Source organism: Astatotilapia calliptera, chromosome 1 (assembly GCF_900246225.1).
Source record: "Astatotilapia calliptera chromosome 1, fAstCal1.2, whole genome shotgun sequence".
NCBI lineage: Eukaryota > Metazoa > Chordata > Actinopteri > Cichliformes > Cichlidae > Astatotilapia > Astatotilapia calliptera.
The window spans coordinates 5,726,908-5,745,970 of NC_039302.1; the positions used below are offsets into that span (position 1 = coordinate 5,726,908).

Genomic DNA, 19,063 nt, shown 5'->3' on the forward strand with positions numbered 1-19,063 from the left:
ATTTTAAAAGAAACGAAGGCAAAAAAAAAACAGCTGCTTTGTAACAGAAGTTATTGTAGCTAGGGATGTGATGAATTAGCTGGCAAGGCTACTAATCTTTGTGACCCCTGGGAAATGTTTTTTGTTACAGTTGTTATTATTAATACCACCAACACCAATTTGCTGTTGTTTTACCAAGCACAGAAAGAAGGGTCCCGGTGCTGGCACTGTTAGTGTTGTTTCCACTGGTATCTTATTTTTAATTTAACTGATAAGCAGATCATGAGCTGTGGACACCCTGAATTCTTCCATAGGCTTTTTCAGGTGGTTTTGACTGTTGTTCCTGCAGCACACGGTGTGACAGCCCCCTGCTTTCTAAAGGCAAATAGTTCACACACTTCCATGTTGGCCTTTTATCAGTGGGTTCAATTTGCAGTCACCTGTTTCACAGCTCACTGAGCTCAGCTAAATTTATATCAGGGTACTTAGAAATGGTGTTTATTTAACTGACAGGATTGAAGAAGTTATGGATGCAGGGGCGCAACCAATATTTTTAGTGGCCCCATATGGCCACCCCTATGAAAAAAATTATGGAGGAGTCCCTGTGTGGATGGCAGCACTTACGATAGAGTTATATAATAAAATAAAAAATCAACTTAACTATCACTCACTATTCATAGATTTATGTTAAATTACAAGTCTGAGGTGTGCTAAAAAGTGAAGCTTAAATGTACCAGCTGATAAAATTGAAAGATTAAATGTGTGTTTTAGTGCTTTCTGCCACTTTTTTTTGTGTTTGTTGTGCTTTGAATGTCAGTTGTAACCGCTGTGTGTCCAGTCCATGTATTTTTTCTTCTACCCCGTCAGAATCAAGTGTTGTATTCATCACATCAGTTTAATATATAGTCACTCTGAAAGTTTACTTTATACATATATGATGGTAACGTCAAACTTTTGGTCCACCGCATTGGTCCACACTGAAATATTAGTTGGACAATATAACGGCTTGCTCTGAAATTCTTCAAACAATACACTACCTACCTACCTACCAACCTTACCCCTTAGCCACATGAAGTACAAAGAGGCCAGCAACAGATGGTCTGCCCTGATCTTGGCATCGTGAAGTCAGTCTGGGATTACTTGAAGAGACAGGGGAGACCAAGACGGACTAAATCCAAATAGGAAATCGAGCAAGTTCTTCAGTGCTGGTTTGTAGCTAGTTCTGACTTAGCGCCGTTTCAGAACCAGAATGGATTTCAAGCTGTTGAAATGAAAAACACTGAGAATGGACAATGTGATGCATCTGTGAATCATCTATGAATTTATTGCAGTAATGTAGTGATTCAAATGAAATACAGGACGCTTGAAACAACAGCAACTGGCACCCCTTCAAGCAACAATTCCAGCTGTATTTTGCAGCGGTAGTGTTACTGCTTGCAGTAGCAGCTCTCAAGCTTTTGAAGTATGCATCGCATTTGTATATGAGCCAGATGATAAAGAGAAGTTTTGACAAAAGTTATTTAAAAGTTGTAGTAAGAAAGAAAGGCATGTCGCAGAGATTCATTAAGAGATTAAACTCATTCTTGCTGGCACAAGTTAACCTTTTCCAGAAATGGGGACACATTTAAGAATTTTTTAAAAATTATTATTATTAGTAGGACCCTTTTTGTTCTTGTGGCACTTTTTCTCTTTTTCCCCTCCATTTTGTCAGTAATCAAAGATGAACCAGACCTGTTCTCTAAATAATGGATTGAAGGATAAAATGACTGATGTTTAAGAGTTGTGTGGTGAGACGGATGCCTTAGGACAGAAGCACAAGGAGAAGTTGAGGTGTAGATTTTTATTGCTGGTGTCATTTGATATGTGATTGATTTATTTGGCTGACTGCATCCATGTTTTGTTCACATGTGCACTTCTGCTTGGTTCATCATGCTTGACAAACCGGCCTAACATGCTTTATGAGTTTTGTTGCTGTGCTGTAGAAACCACATCAAAAAGTTCTTGTGTGTGATGTTGTGGTAAACCTATTTCTAGCTGCTCTGTGTTTTGAGTAGTTCAAAAACATCTGTCTTAAGTCACATTTGAAATTTGCTAAGCTTATCAAGAACAGTGTTCATCTTGCGGATGCATCTTATTGCTCGTCTGTCACATTTGTGACACTCATGTCTCTTGTGTTTCAGTCTTTAACAGCTTTGTGGCTCCCATCACTTTTGCTCTCTTTCAACAGTCCTGCTGTTCTGTGCAGGTCAGGCCTGACGGTCTGCTGCCCTGTTTCAGATCAAGGATTGGATTCCTTCAGGTGGTTAATGGAAAAACTAAACGAAAAACTGAGCCTGTGGCCACTCTGACAAAACATTCTTTCAGCTGCGATGGAAGACATTTTTCAAAACATTTCAATAAGGGAACAACTCGCCTGGATCTGCCCAGAAGTAATTATGCCCTATTATAAAGCAGAGCCAAATTGTATTCTTAGACTCTACCAGAGTAGCTTTGCATGATTTACTGTTCAAAATAATCCTTATTTAACTCGTACTGTGCCTTGGGAAAACACCAAAGTTTATTCGTTATCTGAAATAAACAGTTTTAGTATCTCTTTCTCTTTACCCTTAGTTTTGGGATTGGCTGCACCCTGTAAACAAAGGGTTTGACTGGCAGGTGGGTGGGGCTTATGTCCTCACTGCCAGAACTGTTTTTTTTTTTTTTTGTTGTCTTTTTTTTACTTTGATAGCAATCCACGAGTTGAAAAGGGGATTATAGTGAACTTTTGGCTCATAGAAACTACACACACAAACCTCATAGTATGTTACTTGGTTAATGTTTAATATGGGTTTCCACTTTTGTAACAGTAATTGTGTGTGTGTGTGTGTGTGTGTGTGTGTGTGTGTGTGTGTGTGTGTGTGTGTGTGTGTGTGTGTGTGTGTGTGTGTGTGTGTGTGTGTGTGTTAGAAATCAAGAAATCTCAATTGGCCAATACAAAAAAAATCTGTCATCTGAGCAAGTTATCAGAAAGAGTAGAAGCTAAGTTCTTGGCAGTTATCATAAACAAATCTGTTTGTTTGAGAGCATATGGCACACATTTTGTTGTCTTGTGGGTGTACAAACTCACTACTCATGTAACCTCTGAAAAACCCTCTTCACTGTCGGACTATACTGTTTGCAGTTCAGCAGAATTGGTCTGTTTTCCCTGTGTTTGTGAATTGGCTCGCACTGAGGGGATTGAACCCAAGTTCACGATAAGTGACCAGAAGCAAGTAAACATTCTCAAACAACACAACCACAGCCAGATGAAGGGGTCAAATGAACTCGCCACATAAACCAAACACACTCATCTGACCATCTGTTCATGGATCATTCAGGATCTATGACCTCTCTAAATCCTCATGGACCAATCACAGGAAATTACTTAGAAAGTCTTATGTTAGGTATGTGGAATTTTCCATCTTTTTCCTCTATGGATTGAAGTTTATTTTGTTCATGAAATGAAACATGTCCTCCATACACCAGGTAGCTACAGTGACTCTTTGTTGTACAAGCACTGCTTCAGATGTAAACAACTACCCAAAGACTTACAGAATCAGTAACAGTATAATACAAGTTCTTAGTACCAATCCCTAGTAATGGTATGTTCAGCACAGGTTACTGTGTCCAGCTAATAATGTCTGTCTGTCTGCCTGCTTTAGACTAAACAGTCTAATCCCTTTAATGTAGGTTGTGGGTAATGTGTGACTGCTGTATACAGACACAGACACGCTCCTGAGACTTTATGGGATCTTCCTTCCAATGCTCACTGTGTCTGTCTGACTTAGTTTTAGAAATGAAATTTAACAAAAGACATTTATACCAGTAGCCTGCTGGAGGTCATTTTGTAGCTCTGGCAGTGCTCATCCAATTCCTCCTTGCACAAAGGAACAAATATCAGTCCTGCTGATGGTTCAAGACCCTTATGGCTCTGTCCAGCTCTCCTAGAGTAACTCTGGCAGCAAACCTTCTAGAAATGGCATGTATTGATGTGCCATTGTGATTGTTCGGCCACTAAGTTGGCCTCTGCAACCTCTGTAGGGTCTAGGTATCGCCTCACACTACTAGTAGTGACACTGACCCTAGTCGCCAAAGCAGCTGAAACTGATTAACATCCACATATTCATACACACCCCAGAGGGGGGGGAAAGGAGGAGCAAGACAAGGATCTGTCACGGAAGGACAGGCCCCTGCACGGTATCTACCAGCGCTAGATAGAAGAAGTGGCAGATATCAAGAAATTCTACTAATGGCTGAACAAAGATGAACTGAAAGACAGCACAGAAGCACTAATCATGGCAGCACAAGAACACAAGACGGGGTCGCCAACACCAGACAAAACCCCATGTAAGGCTATGCAAAAATGCCCAACGACTAACTGGTGATGGCTAACCAACCAGCCATAGTAGTGATGGACAAGCAGAGGAAGAGGATTATAGTAATAGATTTAGCTATACCAAGTAATAGCAACATCGGGAAGAAGGAACACGTGAAGATTGTTCCTGCCAAGAACTAAGAAGAGCTAGAGAAGATGTGGGAGGTGAAGGCAACAGTGGTCCCAGTGGTAATCAGAGGTGTGTGTGTGTGTGTGTGTGTGTGTGTGTGTGTGTGTGTGTGTGTGTGTGTGTGTGTGTGTGTGTGTGTGTGTGTGTGTCTTTTAAAAGAAGAGAAGTGAAAGAGCAGAAACATAAATGGTTTAGGTTAATTCTAGTTTAAAGTTTGGGCTGAGTTTAAAATACACACACTGGTTAGATGTGATTAACAGTTTGGCAAAGTTTCATTTAGGAATAAAATACTGATTCAAATCATCGTTTACTGTTGGATGATACAAGGTTGGGCATAGTATTAAAACACTAGAAGCAAAATATAAAAAGCCTTTATTAGCAGGCTGCTCTGTGCTCCCCTACCTAAAAGCAGTTCTCTTTAGACCACATGAATGTTGTAACTTTTTGGACTAAAATGTATTTCAAAATGCTCCTCATCTCTACCAACTATCTGCTGAGCATGTTGCACAAATTCTGGTGTCAACCTGTAAACATGTGAAATAACCTCTTCAGTCCTCCCACCAAAATTTTCCAAGCTCTACAACCATTTTGAGGCTCTACAATATTGACTACTGTCATGTTGTCATGCCCTCCATCATAAAGCTGTTTTGGTTAAGCCTCTGTTGAACTTCCAAAGAAGCAGTAATTGGCAATCCAGGGCCAAGTCCATTTTCACATAGTGCCTCATGTCCCAGCACGCTGGTGGCAGATGCCTCTGCTGTTATTGACATACTTAACACTCAGCAGTGACACTCATATACACGGTTATCCTTTTGTTGATTTCACTCACTGCCTGATGTGGATTAAATGTGTGGGAGGTGTGGTGTTACGGTGTGTTTTTGGATCATCAGCTTTTGGTTAATCTGGAACGTCACTCTCCTCAGACACACCACACCCCCTACACACAGTCGGACACACCTACAATTACATATGAGAGCTATGTCCTTTTTATTCACGGTTAACTCAGATATCTGCCCTAAGTGAAGGCTTGCTACTCCGTTGTTGCATAACTGGCAAAACTGCAAAGCTAATTTATGTTCACTCCCACATTGTTCCCTGCAGATCTCACCAAGGCTACTGTTGTACTCTGCACCTAATTTAGCACTGGTCTGCTCCCAGCACTGACACATTGGGAGTTATTTACGGTGAGAGTGAACAATGTGAGACTCAGGAAGGAGGAAAAATAATCCGGAACCTCTCAGTCTTGTCAAGTCGAACTTGTAGAGCATGGTCTCACAGAGAAAATATTCAAACAGTGATCAAACTTCTAGAAAATGATGCACATAGTAAACGGTTTAGGGAAAAATCTCTTTAAACTAGTTACAGTTCATTTATATAGTTATTTTACTTGTCTTTAGAAAAGAGGCAGTTATTTATTGAAATCAGGCTTCATTATTGGCAGCCCTTTCTCTTCATCTACATCTCCCCATTGTTGTGTCTTACAACTGATCTCTTTGTGTTTATTTCTAACTTTAACACCAACATGTCATTCAGCTGCATTGTACGAAAACTTTAATTTAAGTGTCAAAATACAATATTTTATTTGACAATAAAGCTCTTTGAGTTCATACTTTTCTATTGCAGTGGGAACTACCAGAGAAGGTGTTTTGTAATCCGTGGCCACTCCAGGTGTACAGATAACTCCAACATGCTATAGTTGCAAGATGCAACTTACAGAACTTAGGGGGTTTAGGATCAGGGTTTGGGTTATGATTGTGGTTATGGTTATAGGGCTATAGTTAGGGTTATTTTTTGATGTGTCATGGGATGATGTTTCCACATCGCAAAACTGTGACATCACTAGTGTGACTGGTCACTTGCATTGTTGAGTCTGGACTAATATTAGTGTTGTTGATCCAGGAATGGCACCAACATGGCAATATCAGATCGAGCAACAAGTTGTATCCACAAACTCTGACTGCAACATGCAAGTCACGTTCTGTGTTAGATCCTTCCATTAAAAACACCACAGACAGGGTGGGGAGGTCCAGTGCACTCATTCTGATTCGTAAACTAAGCAGTTGACTCCTGCAGGTGTCCACCTGCCAGTTAAAACACCCTGAGGAAACTGTCCACGGAGGCTTGTACCCCAGAGATTGCTGCTTAGTGTTTTGTAGATCCAGATGGAATTTAAATTTGAAGATGTCTGTGGTCTGACCCACAAGCCCTGGGTAATGGGTGCTGCAAGTAGTGTGGTAAAGGGCCTCTCCACTTTGAACCCCCTCATGCCATGCTCCTTCTCATTTTTAATGCATAGAGTTTGTTTTTGTTTATAATGTTTGTAAAGATGGGTATGGTCTAAACTCTTTGGACTGGTCTGACCGTTTGAAAGGTTATGTATGTTTTGTGTATCAGTTATTACATTGGCATTAGCTGCTTGCAGACCAAAATGTGGCACACGAATCTTTTAGCTTTTAGCAAGAGGTGAGATTTGAGTTTGTGTTGAGGTTAAGTGAGCCGCTAGGCCTCGAGTAATGGTGTGTTTGACAAGTTGTTGTATCTGCAACAGGAAACCGCCTGGCCTTGACAAAGGGTTTTGTCCAATTGGAGGATAACACGGAGGAAGTGGATGTATGGGAAAGCCAGGTCACAGTAAACTGTTGGTAGAGTTCCTGCAGAGCTACAAAATGTAAAAAATGAATCCCCTCGAGTTCAGTTGCAGCTGAATTTAAAATGCAGGTTTGCTCTTTGGTTTTGCACAGTTGTGCATCGTGCTTTGCTTTTAAGAAAGTATTTCACAAAAAGGGATTGTTTGTAGTGAGAATACACAAAGCAACAGTCTGTTAATTAGTTTCCCTGTTTGTGTTTTCTGTGCATTGGGATGGGCCATAGATGCACATAGTTGGTATCATGTGCGTTCCTGCCACTGGTGTCACACGAGTCAACTCATCTGCAGGTTGAAACTACAGTACTCAGTCCTCCAAACAAATATAGATGTCAACTCACCAAGTTATTTATTTTTTCCTTTCTTATTAGCTTGATTTTTGCACAAATGTTGTGCTTCCTGTCATCTGAAAGAAGTCCATTGTGTATAAAGAGGAGTGGACCGACTGCGCACGACAGGGTATCGGCATTTGTAGGACGCACACCATCCAGCTCTGTGCAAAAAAACAAACTGAGCAGAGCAGCCCTGAGGTCAGAGAGCAGTGAGGACTCTTTGGCTTTCTGTGTCAGCTGATGGGGAGCTGCAGTTTGCCAGAAGCTGAAACTGTAGAGCTGCTTACAGTGGAGCAATAAGACTGGAGACTACTGGGTTTGATAACCCCAGAAAAAGAGGAGACGCGTCTTTTTAAGAAACATCTTCTAAGGAAATCCTGAATGGCCACAAATGTTCCTGATCTACCGAAGAGGATTAGGGCCACTGGAAATAAAATAAAAAAAGAGTTCTGACTTTTCTCAGAATTCTGAGATTAAAGTCAGAATTCTGAGATTAAAGTCAGAATTCTTTTTTTTTTTTTTTTTTTTTTTTTCCAGTGGCCCCAATCCTCTTCCGTACCGATCCTCTTGACAAGGAGGTTGTCTAAATGTGTCCGTGTCAGCAGGATTATTTAATAAAATTTAAATTTCACATCATATTTTGACAAATTAAATTAATATGAATATGACATAAGAAAAAAATGGGGAAACCTGGTTGTGATGTTCTCGAGAAAATATCGCAAGTTAATCTGGATCCAGAGATTCACTTCCTGCATGAATTTTCAGACAGGTGAAAGCATGCAGCCTTGGACTGCGCTTGTTGACCTTTCGATCATATTACATGATTATAAGTTAGGAGGTGCAGTTTGTCCCATTTGTCATGTAACTGTAGGACTTCAAGCTCTTAACATCTCTTCAGTGTTTGCTTAAGTTATTTTTCCTGTTTCCTGTCCATGATAACACCTGCAGCTTTAAAACATTTTTAAAAATTATTTTACGCAGCTGTTTTCAAAGGTGACCTCAAGTAAGCAAAAAAGGTCATTTTGCTTCCTCTATTAGGCTTTTGGTCTGGGGATAATGATGGTGTGTACTTGATTTATGCTTGTAGTGAAGTGTATGATTATGTCAGGGTGAAACACCGTCTCCAGGACATCAGTGTTTATCAGAGTCTCAGTGTGAAACAGCCGTATCTTGTCACAAGTCCAAGATGAGGGCTGAGCTGTGGATTTCCCAGAAAGCGTCACTAGGCAAACAAACCAACTGGTGCTCGAGAATAAATATACAGAGAGATGAAATGAGCTGTGACGTATTCATAGAGCAGGTAGACTCATTCCTTAAAAATTATGTTTTAAAGTTTCATTGTTTTTAAATTAAGTGTCGGCCGCTGTTACTCTGGTTAACCAGGCTTTTTCCAGTTAGGGCTTTTTAATTTGGAGTAGAAAGTTGAAGTGCATAGATGTACTTGGAATCAAACAAGATCATGTCAGTGAACCTGTTAAAATTTAATTTACTTTTTTTTTTTTTCTCTCTTTCATGCTTCTTTCGGGTTTTTCTCCTCCTCAGTTTCTTCTGTAGCCGCCATCATTCTGTGCTGTGGGGCCGACCCCAAGATGTCTTCTAATGGAGACCTAAGTGAGCTGGGGAGCTCTGAGAGCTTCTGGGAGGTACAGTAGTAACACTTTAATTGCTGTCATACATCAGCCGCTCTACAAAACTTAAAACAACACTTAACTTTTTATAGTCTGAGTCTTATTATAGCTGCAGTGTTTCAGCCTGCAGACACAGGTTTCTACCCACTCATGCTACTAATTAACCTAACAAGTTGTGAGCTTTCCAACAAGTTGCTTTTTTTCTTATTGGGGTTACGCAACTTTACCAGTCTTTTCTGGCCCGTCTTTCAACTTTTTTGAAAATTCAAATTAAAAAAACATCCTTTTTGAATTTTTTTTTTTTAAATTTTCAACCTTTCATGTTTTTCACTGTTTAAATGTTTTCCAAATCACTGCGATTTAACACCACCAACTCTAGCCTGTGAAAGGATCAACACCTGGCTCAATGTGTTCAGCACATGAACATGTCTATTTAGCTGATCAACAGCACCTGAATGCAGAATAACTAAGAGGCCGAAGCAGCCAGATAAGTCAGTGTGTCAGTCAGCCGGGTCTCATTACATGCTTTTATCTAAAGACCGAAGACTGACTTCTTCACAGCCTTCCATGTTGGGGAAAAATACACACTCTCATCTCCAGTGGCTGTATTACCTTTTGTCTCCCCTTTTTTGTTTTTTAATCTCAGTTTCGATCATCTCTATATCATTTATCCACCAAATATGCTTCAGTCCAAACTGTTGTTGCTAATGTCTAGATACAACGATGACATGAATAGAACTCAGGGAGTGACTGATGCTGTTCTATTTCCTCGCTCCTGTTTGGTTCGTTGGTGTGTCTCTGCAGCCGGGGAACTACAAAAGGACGGTAAAGCGGATTGACGATGGCCACAGGCTGTGCAATGAGCTAGTCACCTGCTTCCAGGAGAGAGCCAAGATAGAAAAGCACTACGCTCTTCAGCTGAGTGACTGGGCCAAGAGGTGGAGGGTTGTTGTGGAGAAAGGTTAGTTTAAATGCTAGCTTTTTATAAAAGAGTGGATATAGCCACCAGTTAGTTTCCATCAGACGTCACCACATTTGGATAGAAATTATGACGTTTTATTTATATATTAGGGGTGCAACGATACACAAAATTCACGGTTCGGTTCGATACTTTGGTGTCACGGTTCGATATTTTTTCGATACAAAAAAAATGTTCATGCATTTTTTATTTGTCATTTATTAAAATTATAAATATATATTTTAACTCAAAAGTACAGTTTTTAAATTTAACCCTAACCCTAACCCTTGTGCGCGTTTTTTATTTTGACAGCGAATGCGCACCTGCGGACCACTTATGTGCAGCCCTGGTTATATAGCTCGCCATATTGCAGCCACAGAAATTATTTTGTCCATGAAACCATAAAGCTGCACTTTCTTTTTGCCTTATAGTCTGATTTGTCATAACTTCTCCGTTTTGTGGTAAGCTTTTATTTGGCTGTCACTTCTTCACCCTGACCTGTCTTATTTGGCTCAGCAGAACTGAAATGCTTTTACACACGCACTCACATAAGCTCAGCGATTCTCTGCGCGATCAACCTCTCACATGTTTAAGCTTGCTGCGGGAGATTTCACTTGTCATGTTTGCATAGTAAGCTAACGATTAATAAGACGATGTCAGAGGAATTGGTGCACAAATTATCATCACTCACAGATCAGTGCTGTCGCTCTCTATACACAGTTCGCACGATTGCAAAGTGAAAGCAAAAAAACAAGCGCAAATTCAAACGCGACTTCAATGTCACATATTGACAGTGGCTCACCGATGCCAATGACATAATTACCCAGCTACATTTCTGAAAGAATGCAAAAGCATTGACATATATTTTTCCTACAATAGCCCGACGGGCAGGGAAGAGATAGATTTTGGTAGCCCGACTGAAAAAATCGCTAGCTCCGGGACGTCGGGCTAGCGATATTGCAAGCCCTGTATCTGATTGAGGAATCACTCATCTTTGGAAAAGAGAGTTTATTACAGAGAAATGGCTCTTTCCAAAATAAAAGCTATACTATCCGCTTCTTCTGGGCTATATTCTCAGCAGCATAAGGAGAATCATGTGCTAACAGCTGTCTAAATGACTCGGCTAAAGTTAGTAGCATGCTTGTTGTTTTTGTCTTTGCACTAGGATGATGTCGGTGTAAATGTGCAGTCATATTCGTTGTGTTCCCACTAGTGCTTTCAGGTTAATCTCGTTGAAATGACCTTAACGCCACAACACGGCAAATCTCCGTTAACGAGCTACCGCCGATCGCTCCGTGCATGGGGCTAGACGGCCAACACGTTAACGAGCTAACTGCGCTAACACACTAGTTCACACCAATGTAATTGAGCATTGCATGGCACATCCAACATACTGTTTTACTTTAGTCCATGACTCGCTTACCTTCAGGGTCATACGTCACATGAAAACCAAAATAATTCCAAACGCCAGATCTGAATGAGGGTCAATTTGCCTGTTGCAAGGAGAGCTTAACTTCTGTCTCGCTATCTTGCCCTGCGCTCTTCCTTCTGACTATGCTGTCTGTGTGGAGCGCTCAGTGGATCTGCGCTCGACAGTGCAGCCTAGGCGGAGTAGTCGAACACAGATTCACTGAGCGCTCCACACAGACAGCATCGTCAGAAGGAAAATTGATAAAATAAATTACAAATGTTGTATTGTTCGATACATATGCGTACCGAACCGAAAGCACTGTATCGAACGGTTCAATATCGATACGAATATCGTTGCACCCCTAATAAATATATATATATATATATATATATATATATATATATATATATACATATATAAACAAACAAACACAGGAATTCCAAATGTGACATTTATGATATAAATGGGATATGTTTGGGATTTCTATTTAAATATGACCAAGATGATAATTTAGCTGGCTAAATTTTTTACAAGTTAATATTTTGTTCATCATCTAATAAATTAAGTCATCCATCTTTAATTTGGTAGCAAAGCTCACGATGTTTATGGAAATCCCCATCAAAATATCCACAGGCGAAGTTTCACAACACTGACCTACAATTAATTTTGTAAACATGTAGACAAATGGGGACGAGTGATTTTTATTTAGTGATAACCTGAAGGGGCGCTTTCTCACGTTTATTTAGGGCCCCAGTATGGTACACTGGAGAAGGCTTGGCATGCCTTCATGCAAGCGGCTGACCGACTCAGCGAGCTGCACATGGAGCTGCGGGAGCAGCTGGCGGGTGAGGACAGCGAGAAAGTACGCAGCTGGCAAAAAGAGGCCTTCCACAAGCAAATGATGGGAGGTTTCAGAGAGACGAAGGACGCGGATGATGGCTTCCGCAAAGCTCAGAAGCCCTGGGTCCGTAAGCTGAAGGAGGTGAGGGCGGCCTCAGTAGATTTTCTGACGTTGGTCTGTAGGGCAGTCTGCATCAGTGAGTGGCTGCAGTACACACTAATGGGATTTAATGGAGATGACGTGACTGTAGTGAATACTTGCAAATGGCCAGTGTCTACAAAGTTGTCGTTGAAAGGTTTCTTTTAATAAAAACAAAAGCCAGCAACTGTCTACACATCCTCTTAGCAAATGTCACACATGAAGTTGCTTTATGCTACAGTCACACTATGGAAAACTGGAGACTGTGGCGCAGACACAATTATTGTGACAGTGTGACTTGTAGTCTTGTTAAAATATTTGCATGAAAAACGGGGATCTCACAGCCACTTGCCATCTTCACAGTGACCATTGTGCATCAGGACTGAGATAAAATAGTGGAATCAGTCCACTATAAGTTTGGGACTACTGCAGACCCTCATAGACTGGAATTTAGCAATTCCTCAACAAAAAGTGACATAATTGGACTTAAATGCGAAATGGCAAAGTAAGTGCTTCTTTTGACTATAGTGTCGGTGAATAAACTTCCCTCCTTCTTTTTCCTTTTATAAGATTGTCGTATAAGATAACACAGTGGTTGAATGCAGCTATTACGTCATAGGTGATTGTATTTGAGGTAATATTATCACAGTTGTTGGATGGATGTGAGTGAGTCTGATATTACATCTGATGTGTCAATGAGGAGAGACGGGTACATTTTTGGAAAAAATTGAAGTTTAGTCTTTACTGAGTTTATAGCAAGTGTTTAACACGTGCGTGTGTCCAGGTGGAGTCAACTAAGAAGAGTTACCATCAGGCCAGGAAAGAGGAGTGGACGGCGGCTAACAGGGAGGCGCACGCCAAGGCTGACCCGACCAAGTCACAAGAGGAAGTTCGCAAGTACACAACCCGGGTGGAGCGCTGCAACCAGGACACCGAGAAAGTACGATGCACACACACGTGAACACGTACATATAAACAGAGTCCCATACATAGCTCCTCTTGTACCAGTCTGGGTGTGTCTGACTCCAGAAAAACATACCTGTGTATGTTTTTTAACTTTGAAACATGACCGGACTTGTCTCCTCGACTTTCCACTTGTAACAAACCCAACGGTTGAGGAGTAGCTCCAGGACCCGGAGAGGGAAATGATCAACCAAACAACAAAAAAACGAAGGAAATCCTGAGACGTGTTCATTTAGTACGCACAGCGTTGTCAGGCAGCCAAGGACCTCTTGAGCAATGTTGATCTCAACAAGGAAATGAAATCCAATATCATTACTCATTCACAGCTTGAAGAAAAATACATCCAAAAAAGCCTTCAGTCTTCAATCACTTGTCTCAACCAGTCTCAGCGCCCCGTGTTGGTATCTGCTGTGTTTAATCACTGCACACTTTATGTAATCATTAAGATATTTAAACATTTTATTCAGTGGGTTCTTACAAGAGTTCACAGAAGAAGAAGACAGTCTTATTATGGTGGGTTCTAGTCAACAGCGTGTTATCAGTGTAAATAATACTTACTAATGATGGAGAGCTGTTCATACTGTGTGCATAATAAAAAGAAACTCCCAGAATTCAGTTGGTCACTCTTGCACTCTTGACATTAAGTAGTATTCAAAGTCTCTTAGATAAATCCGGAAATATGGAAAAGTTGAGTTCTTTTGTCACTTTGAATATTTTTTTTTATTACAGGAGAGGTAAACATCCTGTTCAGTTGTTCTTGTAGTTTGCTTTAGGATTTTAATTCATCTGAACTACACTGGAAGCTGATTTAAATCCATAAATAAAATAATGTTAGATAAAATAAATTCACTTAAATGATTGAACAAAAAATGCAATTCTGAATAAAGCTTGAAATGTCTCATTATTAAAATAGAATAAAACTACAACGAGCTTTATAGCTGCTTTCCAAAGGTTTTTATTCTGCTCTTTGGAACAGACAGTCTTGCACATATACTCGAAGCATGCAAGGCACATGCACCTGAGTAAGACCATGAAGTGTAATTGAAATGGTGCATTTAACAAAACACACATTGGTGTACTACTACGCAGTAGCTCAGTGTGTGTGTGTTTACGGCAGGTAAAGGAGCGCTACTCCAAGGCCTTGGAGGAGCTGAACCGCTGTAACCCCCGCTACATGGAGGACATGGAGCAGGTGTTCGACTTAACTCAGGAGGCTGAGCGCAAGAGGCTGTGTTTCTTTAAAGATGTCCTGCTCGACATCCATACACACCTTGACCTATCCTCCAAAGACAGGTAAGGAAAAATCCACATGCTTGTATTTATTTATCCAAAATTACGTGGATCACGAATCAAGCGATCCATGACTCACAGCGAAGGCATGCAGAGCTGCGAAGGCACGGATGTCGGTCTGAACATGTGCGTATGTACACAGGGGTTAATGGAAAACTCTTGCTGTTGTCCATTAACTGTTGACCTCATATTTTATTTAAACAAGCAACTTTACCAATAATGGTTACCATGGCAAAGTCCAGCCAACTCTGTCCAAATATTGAGCAAATTAACCCTTGAAGAAACTGCTCTTTTGAAGAGCAGTTTCTCACTGTGTGAACGTATTTTTTTTTTAAACTCTGAGAGACTTCCTCTGGTATCCATGTATTTATTCCAGAGCACTGATATATATGTGTATATAAAACATTACTTAAGAAAGATTTGAGGAGTCGGAATGATCAAATAAAAAGCCTGAACACGTGTTTCTTTAGTCCCACAGTGAGCATGTTTCCTGCAGCTACAATAAATATGAAATTGTATAATATCATATAACTCACAGCCTTTACAGTATGCTTTCGTTTAAGCCTTTAGTGTTATGTCAGTTAGAGGCTGCAGACCACGTTGGATGATGAGTTAATTTATAAAGGACCAATGGGAATACTTTTTCACCCACCTCCTCCATGTGACACTAGTCAGTAAGGCTTTAAACATGGTGGGATAATATTCAACTACTGGTGCAAAATGTGTGTTCACTAGATGGTTCGTCCTGGCACATATTACAGAGAGTGGAAAGAAAATCCCCCCAAAAAACCATGTTCCATCTCTGTGATAAGTTTGAGATCCTTTAAAAAAAAAATAAAAATTAAAAAACACTTTGAGAGTGTGTCGGGGGGGGGAAGCTGCCCTCTTACCAGCTGTTCCTTTGGAAGATTGGATGTAGATGAAGAGATGTTGTTGTTGTTGTGTTTTTTTTTTCCTTCATGTTATATCTGAGTGTATACAAACCAGCTCAGTGCTGATGAAGCTGATTAGAAAGTATGCAGCGTGTCTTATCTCAAATCCCACCTTTAAATGACGGCTCTAGGGTTCTCGATGCCCAGCCCTGTGAGTAAACAGGACCTATCAGGAACCTGCTACTGTAAATTCAAAATGCACTGTGTCGATTTTAATTCTCTCCATGTTCAACCAGCAAGTACAGTCTGTTGTTTTCTTTGACAACTGCTTCCTGCTTCAATAAGTAATCTTTTATGACTTTAGAAGATCCCCAACTTGGAAACCTGTCTTTTCCTGATGAACAGAATTCAACTTTATTGTCATTGCACATGCACAGGTACAGGGCAACGAAATGCAGTTTGCATCCATCCAGAAGTGCTTGGATGCAAACTGCATTTCGTTGCCCTGTACCTGTGCAGCATGAAGCAGGGTTAATGACAAGCGTCCCTAAGCATGCGTTACAGGTTGCAAAGTCAGATGAAAGATGGTCTGCAGATTGATGACAGAGTGTCAATCAATGTGATTATTCACTCCTTTTCTGTCCATTAGCTTCAAAGCCTTGTACCAGGACCTGGGCCAGACCATTCGTGCAGCCAACGAAACTGAAGACCTCAGATGGTGGAGGAACACCCACGGACCGGGCATGAGCATGAACTGGCCCCAGTTTGAGGTGTGAAAACACAAACTCTGTTCACCCTGTCGCGCATGAATTATTTTGTTTTGCTTTGTTTTTTTCTGTGCAGTCATCTACATCTGTGTGTGCGTTATCCGTGCTGTCGGAACGTAAATCTGTTGAAACGGTCACATTCAACAGGACTTGACCTCAGTTTGGTTAAATACTCATTATGTAAATATTGTAAATCATTAACTTTGAGTTTGAGGACTCCATTTAAAGTTGAGGAAATGATTCTTTTAGGGGTTGTTAAAGGACATTGTAGTGATTTGCATTGAATTCCCGAGGAGATGGAAACATGACTCTGTGTGTTTTAGGGGACGGACTGAATATTAAGCAGGGTTCCAGTGAAAGCCTCATTTTGTGACTGAAAGCCGAGTGGGGTTAGGAATGTCGAACACACACACACACACACACACACACACACACACACACACACACACACACACACACACACACACAGATTAGTTGCTAGTGGAATGGAACTTGCACCTCAGTGCTGCAGACAGGACCAATAAATACAAATATTTACATATGGAAAAACACAAACAACAGTGCAAATGATTGTTGTGCAGGAATTCAGATTAGAGTCTCAGGATTCTGTAGTCTGCTTAGCATATGTGACAAAATTGTTTTTTTTTTGTTTGTTTGTTTGTTTGTTTGTTTGTTTTTTAATGAAACTACCGTTTCATGTAAATTCTTTTTCAAAAAACAAGAATAACCTAAAGGAAACTTTCTGAGTTTTTGTTTAATTTGCACAGCCAGGGTTACATGTCCAAAATTTTCTCCATGGTCCTGGGGTTTTGGCGTGAATTAAAGAAACTACGTACACTGTGTTTTCCCAGGCATGTTGTTTTTTCCCTTGGGATACTGTAATATTCTGCATTCGTCCATAATAGTTACATTGTAAGAAAGGTAGATTAGCGTATTCTACAATACCCTAATTATAGAATATGATTCTTATCATACAAAGGAGAACCATCATTTGGAGTATTTTAGTGGAAATGAAACAGTTACTCATTATTCCTTTCTTTTAAAAATAGAGTATACACCAATAAGACATAAAATTGTGTGGGTCCTTTTTTTTTTTTCTGCCAAAGTAGCCCTGAAGGCGAGCAGTGGTATCTGCACCAAGATGTTAATAACAGATCCTGTTGTCCTGTAAGTTTTGAGGTTAGCCTCCATGGATCGTATAGTTTTGTCCAGCACATCCCACAGATCACCAATGGGACTGAGATCTGGGGAATTTGGAGGCCAAGTAAACACCTTAAACTCATTGTTGTGCTTCTCAAACCATTCCTGAACCATTTTTGCTTTGTGGCAGAGTGCAGTATCCTGCTGAAAGAAGCCATCAGGGAATATTGTTTCCATAAAAGGCTGTAGATCCTCTGTAGAAATGCTTAGGTAGGTGGTACATGTCAAAGTAACATCCTTATGGATAGCAGGATGCAAGGTTTCCCAGCGGAGCACTTCCCAAAGCATCACACTGCCTCTGCCAGCTTGCCAGCTTGCCTTCTTCACATACTGAATCCTGGTGCCAGGTGTTTCTCAGAACGAACATTAACTTTTGTGTCTTGGATTAGACCACATAGGCCGACCTTCCGGTCATACATCCATCCACCACTGTTTCTTTCTTGGACCACTTTTGATGGATACTAACTCCTGAAGACTGAGAACACACCATAAGAGCTGCAGTTTTGGAGATGCTGACCCAGTCATCTAGCCATCACAATTTAGTCCTTCTCAAACTCACTCAAATCCTTGTCCATTTTTCTTCTAACACTCAACTTTGAGGAAAAAATATTCACTTGTTCCCTAAAGTATCCCACCCACCAACAGGTGCCATGGTAAAGAGATAACCACTGTGATTCACTTCACCTGTCTTTGCTTGTAATGTTTTGTCTGATCGGTGTAAATTGTTTTTTCTTTCTTTGAAAACTGACAGCTGTTACCAGTTTTAGCAGTATTATTAGAAGTGTAATTATTTTTAGGTACTGCAATATGCATTGCAAATTTAGGAGTGTAGGGCAACTGCACTTGAAGTCGGTAGTCTGTATGATGAAGTGCTCGCCAAGTTTGGTTTCAAGAAGTCCTTTTATCTCGCTGTTTAAAACACAAAAGAGAGAAACAGTGACTTCTTACATGTCTCCAGAATGTTACATATTGCGTACTTCCCCACCGTCTTTGCTGTCTGCTCCTGAGTCACACATTGTAAATGTTGTACTGTCCTATTTTCTCTCTGTGCGTGGTTCGGCAGAGCCTCTTCTTACATTATCTGGATTCTTGCCTCTCATCCTCCACCTTTATTTCTGGCAGCCGCACACTGCCCCGCTATGTTTGCTGTTCCAGACCTGGAGCTTTGAATTTCAAATTATAGAAAAGACTACATGTAACATGCGAACAACACAGTTACTTAAAGTCTGACAGATTTTTGGATGATCTCAAATCCATTTGTTTGATCAAACATACTTTAGCTTTTCTCTGAAGTATGTTTTTTGTTTTGGTTAATAAAAACTGAAGCATCGTTACTGCTTTAGTAGAGACGTTCGAGTGGTAGCACACAGCTGAAGATGGTTTAGTCTGAGAGCTGCCAGAGCTGGTAATTGTAAAGTACATCGGCTGTGCTGCTTGACATCTGCTGGACGTCTGTCTGTCCTGGTGGAGGGATCTCTCCACTTTCCTTATATAGATTTGTTTTTCTCAGTTCCTAG

The 19,063-nt window shown here is 40.6% G+C and overlaps 1 protein-coding gene across 3 annotated transcripts in view; it reads left to right on the forward strand.

The window, feature by feature from the left end:
* Nucleotides 1-19,063, forward strand: part of pacsin3 (protein kinase C and casein kinase substrate in neurons 3) — a 33,961-nt gene that overhangs the window by 6,337 nt on the left and 8,561 nt on the right. For 2 of the 3 annotated variants that reach the window (XM_026154139.1, XM_026154211.1), the window contains 6 exons: nucleotides 9,021-9,121; nucleotides 9,911-10,067; nucleotides 12,222-12,457; nucleotides 13,239-13,394; nucleotides 14,535-14,710; nucleotides 16,229-16,349. In XM_026154139.1, coding sequence (XP_026009924.1) covers nucleotides 9,068-9,121; nucleotides 9,911-10,067; nucleotides 12,222-12,457; nucleotides 13,239-13,394; nucleotides 14,535-14,710; nucleotides 16,229-16,349 — 900 coding nt within the window. In that variant the 5' untranslated portion in view covers nucleotides 9,021-9,067. Of the gene's footprint in view, nucleotides 1-2,028; nucleotides 2,409-9,020; nucleotides 9,122-9,910; nucleotides 10,068-12,221; nucleotides 12,458-13,238; nucleotides 13,395-14,534; nucleotides 14,711-16,228; nucleotides 16,350-19,063 lie in introns of those variants that run through there. The other variant, XM_026154287.1, reaches the window with a different exon arrangement.